Source organism: Patagioenas fasciata, chromosome 1 (genome assembly GCF_037038585.1).
Source record: "Patagioenas fasciata isolate bPatFas1 chromosome 1, bPatFas1.hap1, whole genome shotgun sequence".
NCBI lineage: Eukaryota > Metazoa > Chordata > Aves > Columbiformes > Columbidae > Patagioenas > Patagioenas fasciata.
Genome location: NC_092520.1, coordinates 74624409 through 74639400, shown reverse-complemented (window position 1 = coordinate 74639400; position 14992 = coordinate 74624409). Strand labels below are relative to the sequence as shown.

Below are 14992 nucleotides of genomic sequence, written 5' to 3'. Positions count from 1 at the left end.
GCAGATAGAGTAGCTGAGCTGTTTGCACAGTACCTGCCAGCACCAGCCACGGTCTGAGCCTAAAAGGAAGTTGCAGTTTCCTCTGCTTTCAATTTTTGTTTGTCTGCTTAGAAAACACTTGAAGACAGAAGAAAAGGGGTTTCGTCATCAGTGGGCACACCATGCTGAAGAACTGAAGAACAGCCCTTGATGGAGGGAAAATACTGAGGGCTGAAATTTCTCTGGGAGAGCTAGAAACATATGGCAGAAGGCAGTCTGCCAAAGCTCACAGTGTGTGAGAGATTTAGCAAAGAGGTAGCAAGCATTTTTCCTGTTCAGTTAATTAATCTTAAAAATAGTCATCCTTAAAGACTGACTTGTTTTACAAGGTCCGCATAGCTAAAAAAAAAAAAAAAAAAAGCACGTAAAGTTCCTGTGGCTTTGAAACCACTACCTGTTTTTTTTCTTCAAAATGCTCTTCACTGATGGTCATTTAAGTGAACATAAAAAGCTGATGTTTCATTAAAGACAAGCCCAGCTCTCTGCTGAGGGTGTTCTCCCCTCCTCTGAAATGTGCAGATCTATTTCCCAACAGTACCACTGCCCTCACTCGCCACAGGATCTGAGACCTCCACACTGCTCATAAGCCAGACTCCCCAGGAATGTGGGCTGTCAGGAGAGACAGATCTTCAAGTTATGGGAATGCAGAACTCAGCTTACTTCTTTCAGAAACCTTTATTCTGTGTAGCTTTTAAGCCAAATAGTAAAGAGTCCAAAGGTGACAGGCACAATCCCTACCCCACAAGTCCTCACACACAAATCTTTTCTTCTGACGTTCTGAATGGAAAACCTGATGTGGGTATTAACTCTCCGTCTTGCTGCTCTGTGTCCTGTTCAAGTGGTCAAAGCTTCTTTGCAGCATGGAAAGGGACATCTTCAGCTGTAAAGATATAACCATCATACCCTCCTAATTATTTACGTTAGTCTGCTGCATAGGTGAGTGATATGAGGAAAATAAGGTTTCCCTCCTCTTTTTCTTTCAAAGATTTCATGCAATTTCCACCTCCCTGTTTCTATAAACAGTTGCCTTACCGTGTTCTCCTACCAACGATATTCAGTACAGTTTCTAATTGCCAACAGTTGAGGATGATAGAGTCTTAATTCCATGCCAGACAATAGTGCAGAAGATAAGACACCCCAGTCATTTCTAGTCACAGTTAACATAGCAAATACTCTAAAAATTCATGCTTTGCTGTCATGTTCCTATTTTAATACCTGGCCCTCCCAGCACATTTTGGTGCACAAATTGTATTTATACTATTGACAACCCTCAGAAAACACAAGATAACAGGCACTAAGATGTGTCATGACTTCCAGACAAAAGTGTTGAGAAGAAAAAGGTGGCTGAATTATCACTTTTTTTTTTAAACACTGTTCAGAAGGCAGTTTAACACCTCAGAATTGTGATTTTTTGGGGTAGTAAGCAGAGAAACTGAAAAGGGCATGGAAACCAAGAAATTCCTTTCTAGAGGGAAATTTACAGCACTTAAGCTTTTTCAAGTTGTGATCAAAATGGTTAATAGATTAATAACAATTCTGTGTGCAGAGGCACCCCTGAATGAGAAATATCAAAAATGGCTTCTTTTTCTACCCTCCTTTACTGCGCAGGAAAACACAGAGCAAACTGGTGATGGATAAAGGTACATGTGAACTCCCCCACAGCTTTCCTAATCTAATAATTTATTCTGTCACATTTTAAGATTTAATAAAAGAACTTAAAAATCAGAACATTCATAGGCTGTAAGTAAAAAAAAACAAAGTATGAATTTACTGTCCCTTGCTTACTGAATTGAAATTTCAGCCTGGGGGTTTTCCAGTCCTGGACTTCCAGATTAGAGGGACACAACAGCATTCGATCACCTCATTTTTTTAATATAGTGTTTGTAGTATCTAAGAACCAGGAAGTGTAAATTACTGGGAAGAAGGAAGATTAACTCCATAGCTACAAAGCTGCTCAGAAACATACAGTCTGTAGATTTATTTTTTACTGGAGATTAGGTGGCCCATCGATACCAAGGTATCCCCGTTTTGTTAAAAACAAGACCAGCTTCTCTTTTAGTGAGTTTTCCTTTCAGCTAAGTTCTTCTAAGTAACTGCGCTTTTCTGAATTTTTGCCTGCATGTTTTTCAGACACCGTACTCCAAAGACTGATAAGATGACCAATGGAGTGCTGAAGAAGCTCATGTTTAGATTTATTGCTATGACAGCCAAGAATTCTGATAACATCCCATAACTGAGAGGGGTGTGTTTGAGGAGGGGCAGACAGAACAGATGACTAAAACTTACCAACTGAGTATTTCATCCCATAAACGTCACACACCTTATATAAGAGAGAGATCACGAGGGTCTCACTCTCTCCGACCATGGCCAGCATCTAGAGAGGACCCTGCTTGTCTGCCTGCAACCTTAGGTCTGAGATCCTGCAATCCCTGCATCCAGTTTCTGGTTTGCTGTGAAGTCTCGCCCAGGACTTCTGGGTGCTTGCCCTGCAGCTGCTGGAGCCACACCAGCTCCTAGCTCTGCCGTCTGCCATGGTTTATTGTTGCCTTGCAGTAAGCCTTCACACAAGGCTAAGTGAAGCTCTCACCAATATCTAGAAGACTAATGGGGAGGAAAACCCAGGGTAAGTCTGAATGAAGAAACCCCATAATGAGGTGGACAAATACTTCACTATGTTTTGAGTCTTCTTAGAAAAGAGGATCTGTTTTGAATTACTCCAGTCTTTGCTCTGTCACAATTCAGAACTGTAGCAGTACATCTCATCAATAAAGGTACTTGACAGGTTTAAGAAAATTGACATGAATATTTAATCTTAGTCCCCTCCTAAAAAAAAAACCAAACACCCCAACACAAAACATCAGAAACATGAACATTACCTATGTACCAAATTCAAGCGTAGTACAAAAACAGGTCAAGAAGTCAAGAAAACTTCAGTTAGCACTAGGCGGCTTCAAACAAAAGCTATGATGGCCTAAGGGAGAAAACCTGAATTGCTGAGAAACGCAAATATCACCAGGAAATACTAGAAAACTTACCTGCTCAAGCATTTCAATTGAGTCTCTCAAAACTCCCTTCACATGTTTAACCTGTTCCTTATTATACTGAGGGACCTCCTCTTTTGATACCATTTCTGGGGATATACTGAAAGAGATTGAGGTTACATCAGAAACCTGAAACAAGCACCTCCATGTCTTTTCTAAAAGCAACTGCTATCTGCCACCATTGCTCTGCCATTACCAAAAGCATCCGTTTCCAAAAGCCACATAAAAAGCTGCCTACAGTTGAATTTCATTCTCTGTTGCCTTGAAAATACTGCCTTGGACCTCTGTAGACGACAGCTGCCACAGACAAATGAGCTCACATGATGTCTACAATGTAAGTTTTCACACTTCAGAGGGCAACATACTTATGAAGAGAGTTACTCTAATCAGTTCTGAGGTGATCGCTATGGGAGGTCACCACACAAGCTTCCATACTCAAGATCAGGTTCTGGTTTGTAACTTGTTTGCCGACACCATATTCAAGAGAGGAAGCAACATCTGAGCCTCTTCCATGTGTCTGAATACAAAAGGCACTTAACATGGAAGTTTGAGGGAGAGAGAAGTTTTAGTAGGAGACTCACAGAAAGAGGCTAAAAAGCTAATTTCATCTTTAACATTACATCTGAGATCATGCTGCTTCACACAGGATAGAGCAAGCACTTGGGTTCTGTGATCAGCACTATGGTATTCATAGAATATGAGTTACAGCAGGGTGATAAATGCCAGCTAAGGTTAACACTCCCTCAAAAAACAGCTTATCAAAGGACAAATTTATTACTGCAAGATGCAGACACATCACTGGATATCAGCATAGACCACAGAAGACCAGCTAGCCTCAGCAGCTTTTGAAAACTTACCATTGAGAGCTTCATTGTTCAAAATTTATTTATTTAGATCAGATTCTCACATAAGGTGAGGAAGAAAGAACGCAAAGATTGCGAATTCAACTTACTTCAAAGAGCTTTCTTCCTGAAGCTGGACATGATAGAGAGACTGAGCTGCATGCTCTATCTTTGACAGTTTGAGAAACAGTGTTATATTCAGCAAGACCAAGAGCAGCAAACTGTAAAGAGAAGAGAACAAAAATCAAGTCCTGTAACAGTTTTGGTTGCAATGCTACAGAAACAACATCTGGGATAAAAATAGCTAAGGAAACAGAATCCTTCTGGGAGGAAAAAAGGTGCAGGGCAGTGCTATACTGAAAAAGATTTATTCAAACATTTCTTAGCAGCTAGTATTAAGCTGTGCAATAGCAACATACAGGAATGACAACAGTGTCTCCTCTTGGAACTTATTTTAAAATGAGGAAAGAGTAAATTCTAGATTTCTTTTTAATAGGATCAGGTCTAAGTAAACCTGCAAGGTAGACTGGTTTGGCAAGTCAGCATTTTCATTTCATGTGTCACTTTTTAAGTCAACCCATTCCCCTCCTATACCCAAGTGCTCCATTCAAATTAAGTTAGGATCTATCGTCCTACATGCAATGTTAACATGCAAGTGAGGTACAAATACAGATGAAAACCAAGATGAGCTCGAGTCAAGCCACATTTTAATGCAAGTGAGTACTTACAAGACACTCATTACTACAATGATGGTGGTGGTCCTACTTACAGCATCTCTTTTCCTTCCTATAGGGCATGGAAGAGAAGGAGGTTAAAAAGTACTGAAGAACATTCCTAAAGGATGCCTGCAGATACATGCCAGTGCCCAGCATTTCACACAGAATAGTTCAACAGCTTCTGATGGAAAAAAATAACAGATCATGTGGGTGCACAAGATCATCTCCAACATTCACCAAGGCATTTTTGCAGTCATCTTGGACAGCTGGACAGTGAGTCTCTTCCATCAGGAGCAGGATTTCCCCTACCCCAGTATGCTGGGGAAAAGACAGCACTGGAGCACACTCACATTAAACCTCAATAGCATGAGGAGGCTACAGTCCATCCAAACACTCATTCAAAGCATACACTGCTAGTCACACACAAGCAAACACAGGCTATATAGTGGTTCTCTTCTGCTTGTTCTTCTGCCCACATCAGTCTTCCTGACATTCAGTGCCAAATCAAGTTCTCCTGTAACTTGTCTCATCCTTACTGGCTGAAGACCTGAAGCCAGTCTTTCAAAAGAGTATCTGCTAGTCCTCAGACAACAGGGACCAGACACTAGTGAGGGAGAGGAGGTGTGCATGTCTTGTCCAAACTGAGCAGCAGTCACCTTCTACTATGGACAGTCTGATCTTTAAATAATAATTACCTGTTCTCCTATAATGGTTCCTTACATTCACATTTCCCACCCTGGACAGAGGCCATGCATGAAAACTACAGTGTATAATGAGACAGACATGCTCACCTGAGAAGGTGGAGCAGTGGTAGCAAAATTAAGTGATTAGGAAGTAATCTCAGTTAGGTAAAGAGTCTATTACACATGCTGTTGATCCAAATACTCTGTGTTGCCTTCCCCTTTACGAAAGAGCACTTTGTTCCTACTTCAGTGTTTACTATTCAACTTGTGTCACAAAATCCACCATTCTCTGGTACACATTAGTGCATGTTCCTCATTACTGCAGGTGTAGCTAATATTGCACATGCCAGTGTCCAAGCCTGCCATGCCTAGTGGCAGCGGAACTGCAAGAAATGCTTCGGTGATCCAGAAATTACAGAAGCAGACAGGATATGGACTCTTTAATATTAAAAAACCACAATCAAATAAGAGATGATAGGATCAAGAGGCAAGTGACAGTTTAAGTTAAATCAACTCATGAGTTGCATGTTCAGTTATTTGAAGAAATAAAGCATTTTCTCAATAACTTCAAAGTCAGGTTAAATTTCTTTCTGATCCTATTTAATTTTCAATCCTATGCAGGCACAGTATCCTGAGTTTTGTTTGTTTTAAAAACAGAGGGTGAGATTAGGTTTGATTTAATGAGATACTCATGGTAAAAGTGACCATGCATGCTCCAAATGTATTTTATGCAAGCCTAAACATACCAAAGCATTCGCTGTCACACCAATTAAAGACAATGAGAGTAATATACACACAAGTGTTACTCTTGCACTATTTGACAAGTTAAACTTTCTTCAACACATGTTTTGGAAGACACTTGATATAAAAATTCCTACCTATTATGCTGCCCTGGGACTCTACTCCCATGTCACTAGAGGAGTGTTGGGAAGAACGTTTGGGAAGTGATTCTGCCAGACTCCGGTGTAAAGTACGTCGCCTTCGTCTCAGGGCAACTAATTTACCAGAGTCTTCTATGGACTGATTAAGTGCATACTCCTCCATTAAGAGATCTGATTCTGCAGTGGAACAAAAACAAGGTTACTGAAGTTTCAAAAGGAAAATTAAAAACCCTTGGCACTGAAGACTTAAATTGTGAGATATGGAGGGTGGCAGTGAGAGGAATAAGCACACCTTCTAGGAAGTGAAGCAGGTAATTAACATAAACTACAACTTGACCTGTAGTACCTGCCCTATTTGCTAGACGGCACTTAGTACACTTTTCAGATACAGTGTACATTCAGCCTATGCAGGATTGTTTAATGCTACATTAGACAGCAGTTGGAGGAGCACTTCATGACACTGTTAGACTGAGACTAGGAATTGTGTTAGACTGCGAGCCTGCAGCCATGACTGGGCAGGCTGGTAACAGACACAGCCAGGGAGCCTGCCAAGTGCCACTCCATCTCTTCTCATTCTCGCAGTCAAGGAAATACTTAAAGACACGCACATGCAGTTGAGGGTAACAGCTTCCCTGCTGCTCCTCATGGTTCCTTCAAAAACCAGTTATGACAAGGCATACAAGAGCTCCTTGTTAGCATTAAGTTACAAGGCTTCTTTTACATCCTGGAACTGACAGATATGTTGATGACAGGAACTTCTGACTTGGAGATTCCTTTGGCATTACCTTCTTTTCAAACCATTCTTTAAGGAATCAAGTCTGACAGACACTAAAACATACACAGGAAAGGACTCCTCCTTACTCTACGAAAGAAGAAAATGCCTCACCAAGTTGTTGGAAGTTTTCCTGTATTCCTCCCCAGGTATTCTTCTCAATTACAGACTTGACAAGGCCCCAAGGCTGTTTTTTGTACCTCACTTCTGCAGAAACCCTGAAAACCAGAATGCAATAGTGAAATAGTGCTTTTCTAGGTAGCACAGTGATAGTAGAAATCTCTTATCAGAAGCAGGCCTCTATCTTATGTTCATAATCTAAAATACCAACTGGAACTGCCTTGGCTTTCCAACTGGATAGCACTGACACTAGAAGCAAGGCAAGAGACAGACAGTGGCAAAAACAACATATCTAGCTAAAGCTTCAGAAGATCCAAATGTTCAAGTTATGGAAAACATTTTAAATTTTTTCCTTCAGACTCAGACTAGGAGAGGATTTCTCTCCTCTGAAGTGTTCTCATTTTGATGTATATTTAAAATAGGCTTCAGACCTTCAGATTATAAAGTCCTGCTTTTTACTCTATGTGTGTACACATCATGTATTACATGGGCACCACAAAGACAGCAGGTGAAATTCACTACCGCTGCTCACACCAAGTGCTCTTTCTACCCTGAGTAGAAAGAAATTAAGATGTCTTTCTGTGAGCATGACAGAAGGGAAGTAACACTCCTGCCTTGCAATTACACAGGTCAAGCTAATCAATAATGCTTCCAGAATAGAAATTATTTTGAGTAGAATACTTCAGAGGGCTGCTTTTAACAACTGAATTAATCCCAAAGCTCTTAATAAAGGACAAAAGGATAGCCTGTGACTTTTATTTGTTTAAGTCAAGAACACTGACTGTCCTAGAAAACTTTTTTCAACATTTCCAAATAATCACCCAAATCAAAGTCCACTGTGCTTCTAGTCTAACAAAGCAGCATCTTTCAAATAGAGTTTTGGAGCCATTTTAAATGCAATATAATACAGCCGGCTGTAACACTACTATGTGCCTTCTGTTCTCTTACATGTATGCTCTGCACAACACATTGAAACCTAGATTTTTACTCTTACCCTAGGGCTGCCATGTGTCTCAGATAAAACAAATACAGCCCTCAAAGAGGAAAAAATGACTCACTGAAAGAAAATCATCCAGAACAGTTGTTGCAAGACCTTTCTTCCCTTCTCCTCCAAGAAGAGTGGGAGTCTCCAGCACTCTATAAAAAGCCTGAGATAAGCCAGAATAAAATCTGGGCTTGCTTACCTTTCTTTGGTACTGGTAAAAGCCTGAGATAAAAGATTTTACTAAAGACAGCACAAAAACTACCAAGGATTACATAGTCAGAAAGTCACGCAAATGCACTGAACGTGGAACTTGGTCACTTCAGGCATTTCCAACAAACAGGAGAGGAAAGGGAAGTGCCTTTTAAGACTCCTCTACCTAGGCAGAGTTTAATAATGAAGCCTGATTCACTTGAGTACTCTCCCTGCAAACGTACATATGTTCTATCTTTTCTGCCCTCTCCTGTGAAACCACCCTCCTCTACAGGCCCTTAGCAAGGACACCTGGGAAACTCTGGAACTACCTGAGATGTTTTATTACAATTTATCCTGCTCACACAGCTGCACTCGAAAACACAAGGCTGGTGATAACCAAGTTCAGTCTTGGAGATGAGCTCTATACCTCAGAGTCAATGCAAGAGTTTGTTTCTCGCTGAATTAATGAGATCCAAATATAGCAACATGTGACAAGAGATAAACCAAGCTTATTTTTCAGAAGTCCCCAGCTTCAAGAAAAACTGACCCTCTCTATGCTGTTGGCAGATCTTCTGATAAGCACACTTAAGCAATCTGTAACACATGTGCCTTGGCTTCTCCCCTCCCACTCTGCACCCCTCAGGCTCACCGTAATCGACACTTGTGACTGGATGTGCGGCTGATACAGTATCTGTTCACAGTGTAGAAATAATCATGGTAGGGGACATCATGGGTCAGTATCTCAGCATCCACCTGATAAGACTGACCTTTCTGGCTCTGCTTATGCAGGATCTACCATAAAAGAAAATAAGAATAAGGAAGTATATTCACAGTACCTGATTTATTTTTTTTTAATCTTTCAGCCCACATTCCTTAGGCTAGGATCAACCAACTTCAAGTGAACTGGAGCATGCCACTGACTCATGACCACAGCTCTTCTTTGAGACTGACCTATGAGACCTTTCCCAAAGCAGAATTACAGAATGGCTGAGATTGGAAGGCATCTCTGGTGGCCACCATGTCCAACCTGCTCAAGCAGGGCCATCTAGAGCTGGTTCCCAGGACCATATTCAGATGGCTTTACAGTATCTCCATGGATGCAAACTCCACAACCTCCTTGGGCAACATGTTCCAGTGGTCCATCACCCTTACAATAAAGAAGTGTTTCCTGATGTTCAGAGTGAACCTCTTGTATTTCAGTTTGTGCCTATCACCTCTGGTCCTTTCACTGGGCACCACTAAAAGATGTGGCCTCTGGAGGTGAAGACCTAGCTCAGTCTTCTTTGTACCCTTCCTTCAGATACTTATATACATTCTAAGAGCCCCTCCCAAGCCATCTCTTCTCCAGGCTGAACAGTCCCAGCTCTCAGCTGTTTCTCAACATAAGAAGGTCCAGTCCCTTCATCATCTCAGTGGCCCTTTACTGGGCTCTCTTCATCTCTCTCTCTTATACTTGGGAGCCTGGAAGCAGACACAAAGCGTTTCACTGCATCTTCTCATCCCCCAATTCATAAAAGATGTTAATACTTCTCCCACAAAGTCTGTGGGGAAAAGTTTACAGCCATCTGTAAAGACAGAAAGCCTCTTGGATTTCATGACCATCTGCCCGCTAAGGGTGAGAGGGAGAGCAAGCAACCCTTAGAGATACTATGTTTAAACTGCAGATCCACATTAATCTCAGTAAACTCTAATCCATAGTCAGGTCTGACAGATCACAGTCGACCTCTGCCTTGCTTTGAAAGGCACCAAACACAGACATATGCACACAGTACCTGTTTTTCAGTTGCAGTTGTGAACTTCCCACAAAGTGGATTGTTAATTGTTACAGTGTACGTCAAAGTCCTCAACTGATTCCCACTGGAATCTCTATTCCAAGGGGTTGATACAGCATCTAGATGAGAAATCATGTAAAATTATGTAAAAATCTCATACGCAGACTATCTAAAAGGCATTATCTCTACCCTTTAATATCTTAACAGTTTAAGAACAGTAGTGGGGAGACAGACAGAAAATGGATTCCAAATGGTCACAGTTTTTGCAGGAAACTAGTTCACTGACAAACAAAGGCAAGGCACTAAGTAACTGAACCTGAGTCTACTGAAAGAGACTTGAGGGTGTGGAAAAGAGTAAGCAATTAAATGAAATAATGTTAAATGAATCTATTCAACTTTAAACAAATGGGAAATGACATTATCAAAAGCTTTTCTCACTTTGCCTTCCTTGACTTAATTTTCTGTTCTTAGGATTTCAGTGAATAAAATTTACTCATCCAGAAAATTAAAGCCCTTGAGTATCATTTAGGAGCATGCAATGATTTTGCCTGTGTGCCAGCCATACACATTTCACTATTTCTGGGACACAATGCAATCAGAAATATACCACAGCATGCATCGACTTAACAGCCTACCCAAAATTCAGGCATTAAGGTGCAGTTTTGTAGTGCCATGAAACAATGTTTTTACTCTGAAATGTGACTGATCTAAGGAAAAACAGGCTAGCTCTAAATATCCTCTCTCATAATGGAACTTTAAAGCTTCAAAATTCTTTCAAAGCAAGGAGAAATTTAAAATTCAACTTAGCCCTATTTAACATTTCTCAGCGGCTAAAATTTTCAGGATACTTTGCAACAAGGACAGAAGGGAGAAGAGTATATTACCTACTATACTCCTGGAACTGAAAAACCTCTGCATGAAGTGAGAATTGGTAAAAAGGATTTCAAACATCTTCTCTGCAGTGATGTGGAAAACTCTGTTTATAAAAAGTTTCCCATAGAGATCATTCTCAGAGACAGTCTCCTTCACTGCTAAGGAAAGGCAGAGAAATCAAGTTAAGAAAAGAGCACTATTATGAAGAAACTTTATAATATTCCAGGTTTTATTACAGGTCAATTCCTTCCCCTGCTTGCATCAGCATTTGTTTCTCACTCTCAGAAATCCAGCAATAATTCGTAGGTAGGTTGTCCTCAGGAGCAAAGTCCAGAGTTGATTTTCTAGCCCCCCACCACATTTCCCTGTGCAAACATAAATTGATAAGTCAACATCATAAGGTCCCATCCCTTTAGTTTTGCTTTCAGTATTCTACTCATCCTTTAGGAAACACCAGGCAAGACAAAAAGTTATTGCAATCTTCATTAATATGTATGCCTATCGTACAAAGGACACACGCATAGCAAGCAGGACAATGAATCCATACTAGCTTTCTTCTTACTTTTGCCTAGTTTCAGAATTCTGCTTTCAACATCTGATTCCAAAGTCTAAGGGACCAGGTACAGACTCCCAAACAGTTCCTCAAACTGCTCCTATTATAAATAGGTATGGAGGGAGGAATCCAAGAGGTACTCAGCTCCATTTTGCAGTCCTGAAAAGTGCACCAAGATTCTCTATTTCAAAACCACCAACAAGCACCCCAGTGATGTTCTGTGGCTGCAGCACTGATCTTCGCTATTTCTGCTTCTTGCTGGCTGCTGGCATGACTCAGCTTTGTGGTTGTCTCATCCACTCTTGCAAGAGATAAGGGACAGAATTATAATCCTGGAGGGCAAGCAGTTTCCTATGCCAATCTCAATCTGCTTATACTTCAGAAGCAAGTCCACCCTAAACTATAATTACTGAAAAAACAAACAAGACACCCCTCACCCCAACACATCACTAAAATGAAACAAAAAAGCCTGAAAGCAAATCTTATGGAAGCAAGACTGAAGTCAGGACGTCTAACCTTTCAACTGACACGAATGCTCAGAGCTAGCAAAGGTCAGTGCCAGCCACCAATGCAAAGGTACCCCGAATATTAAGCTATAGGTCACAAGCTGCTGAGAGGCTAAGGTTACAGCACTTAAAACATTACTTCTTGGTAGCAGTCAGTATTGATAAATGCAAATACAGAAACTAAACACCACAACATTCCCTAATGAAATCCAATTCTGACTGAGCAGACTTCTACTCTAGTGCTGCTTCTAGCCTGCTCAAAGTCCCTGTTATACCTCTGCCTACAAAAATGTGAAGCGTGAGCGCCACATTTTTGTGCTCACACAAGAGATGGACTTCCTTCCCACATCATGTCCTGCTTATGTAATTTTAAGTCTACACAATTGTAATGTGGGACAGAAAGCAAGTATGTGTTTTAAGAGGCCTATTTAACCAGCCAAGATGCAGTCATTGCATGTCAGAACACAGATTCTGCTGTGCTAAAACAGCCTACAGGAAGCCAGAAATTCAGCCTGTTTTTTCAGCTTATATTCACTGTATTTCCTCTCAGAGCTGAACCTAAATCCAGCAAAATGCAGTCCAGGTGAACTGTAACTTTGACCTCAGCTAAGTAGACCTCAATATGACAGACCTCTCCTTTCAGAGTGCACTCCCTACCTCCTCTCTTTTGCTCAGAGACAAGAAGCTTCAGATTGATGGTGACATCTCCTCCGCCTACTACACATCAGCTAACATGCATGGAGCATGAATTACCAAGTAATTCAAAGCTAGTTACTCTGGTTGAGTCTTACTCAGCTGGATCTTGACATGCCCAAAGAATCTACTACCACTTAAAAAAAGTAGAAAGGGCCTAGACACATGATCAAGTCAGCAGGTAAGCTTTGACAGTTATTTATACGTATCTCAGCAAATACAAGATAATACAAGCTACCTTTGCCTTGGTGAGGCTTAGCTAAATGACACAACTTTATGTTCACCTGAAACACCTGAGGACAGCTACAATGTTGCTGTTGATGTGAGGTCATTTGGTAAGCTACAGTAACTTATGATAAATGCACAAAGCCCTGAAGGTGCAGACCTTGCTGCAGACCTTTACTCTTCAAGCATGAAGTCTGTCCTCCTCATACTGCATCTTAAGCGAGAATGTCCATGAGTCTATATGAAACTTTGTTAGTTGCTTTACCCACACTATTTCTGTCTAGTCATTTCTCTAAAAAGGAGAAGTCAAAGTGTCAGGTCCAGGAGAGTATCTATTGAAAAACAAGTCTGTTCCCTCCCCCACTATTGCCTTGCACTTCATAAGGTCATTTTCATCACTGCAAGGCAAGCTGTCATATAATGTTGGAATATAATACCATTATGCAGCAGTGATTACAAGAGTTTGCAAACATCTACAGTGTAAGAAGATACAAAACTGGAGGGGGAAGAACGGGAGCAGGAAAAAAATATTATTAAAATTTCCGTTAACAACCAACAGCTCAAAGCTTAACACAAACCACAAGCAAATTAAGAAAGCTGAACTGACAAGAGCAGAGGCTATCAAACAAATTAATAAGATGACTGATTTTTCCCCTCCACGGAGTTGGGGAGGATCAGAAGAAGAAAAAATATATACAAATCTTGGCACTGTTGAGGATTTCTGTGCAACTGCAGATGGGAAAAAAAAAAAAAAATAAAATCACACACTGCATGAAGAATAAGCAAGTAGGAGCCTTTAACCAGACACACCTGAAATCAAGTCAATAAAACCAGTTCCTAGAGTGAACACGTTCCAGACAGCATCTATTTAAAGACTGCATCACCAATATTAACCATTATCAAAGAGCTCCCCTATAATTTTGTACTCAGTCTTTTACATTAACTTGGGGAGGTACTGAGTGACAATGCTAACTTTTTCCAGTTCACAGGACAAAAAAACTTAATGCCTTTTGTCTTTAGATAACTCAAACATGTATCCTCCGAATTCCAAAGCAACAAATAATTGATATATATTCAACAAAATATGTGCTTTTGGTATTTTGATTAAAATGCCAACAAGATAACAGGGCTACTCTTTCTTACATACATTTTATATCCAAAATTTTAATAACTTGATGAAAAAAGGAGGAAAAACACACCACACACAAACAGGGCTGAACTAACAACCACCCTGTACTTCAAACATTTTCTACCCCATATATCCCTATCCCAAGAAAAGTCAAGTCACCACTGTACCAATCTCACAGCACAGTGCAAGCAGTGCTGCCCTCCTGCAGACCACACATTTATGGTGGCTATTAGCACAAATAGAAACTATAGAGTAAGTCTGTCAAGTTATGCAAGGATATCAGGAATTGATGATGTCCCTGTATACAGTAAAGCTTTCCAACAGAAAATCCTGTTTTCAGTTTCCTGGTTCCCCCTTCTTTCTTCAAAGTATTCTACGCTGCTGAACATTGTTGATCCATATAGAAACCCTACATACAAAAGAGTCATTTGAGGAAATTCAAAAATCTCCTAGCTCTGATTTGGAAATATTTATTCTGTGCTTGAACTAAAATTTGTTTTCTGAAATTCAGAACTAAGACCACAGATATTAATTTTTAGCTTAGCCAAAAATTTGTCATGGCTTGAGATTTTTATTTCCATTTATGAAAACAAACAAAGGCACCAAGATGTAGGTCAATAGGTCAGTAGTGCAGAGTGAGATGCACACTCCCTCATCCCCCAGTAAGTGCTATGAGAATTGCTTAGAGCAAGGGAACTATTGTTGCCATGGCTCTGGAATTCCAGCTTTGGGTGTCAGGTGGACCCAGAGTTGTAGAACAACAGTCTTGAGCCTGCCCCTCACCTTATTTGCTAGGACACCTCCATGGGCAGCCTGAGCATGAGCCAGAGGGGACAAGAGAAATTAATCGCATGGGTAAACCTTTGCCATGTGGGAAAGCTAATTTTGTTTGCATGAAGGAATTCACCTTGTAACAGTATGGGGCAACTGCAATAGAAAACAGACAGAGAAACAGAGGAAAAAGATATTC

At 40.6% G+C, this 14992-nt stretch overlaps 1 protein-coding gene across 6 annotated transcripts in view; it reads right to left on the bottom strand.

Moving 5' to 3' along the window:
• Positions 1 to 695: 695 nt before the first annotated feature.
• The window catches only part of GRAMD1C (GRAM domain containing 1C), a 54786-nt gene continuing 40489 nt past the window's right edge, over positions 696 to 14992 (bottom strand). For 4 of the 6 annotated variants that reach the window (XM_065829249.2, XM_065829247.2, XM_065829250.2 and 1 more), the window contains 9 exons: positions 10928 to 11074; positions 10044 to 10162; positions 8921 to 9063; positions 7089 to 7192; positions 6200 to 6379; positions 4651 to 4708; positions 4033 to 4143; positions 3075 to 3180; positions 696 to 919 (listed from right to left, as the gene is read on the bottom strand). In XM_065829249.2, the coding sequence (XP_065685321.2) occupies positions 842 to 919; positions 3075 to 3180; positions 4033 to 4143; positions 4651 to 4708; positions 6200 to 6379; positions 7089 to 7192; positions 8921 to 9063; positions 10044 to 10162; positions 10928 to 11074 (1046 nt within the window). In that variant the 3' untranslated portion in view covers positions 696 to 841. The other 2 variants (XM_065829248.2, XM_071809155.1) reach the window with 2 other exon arrangements.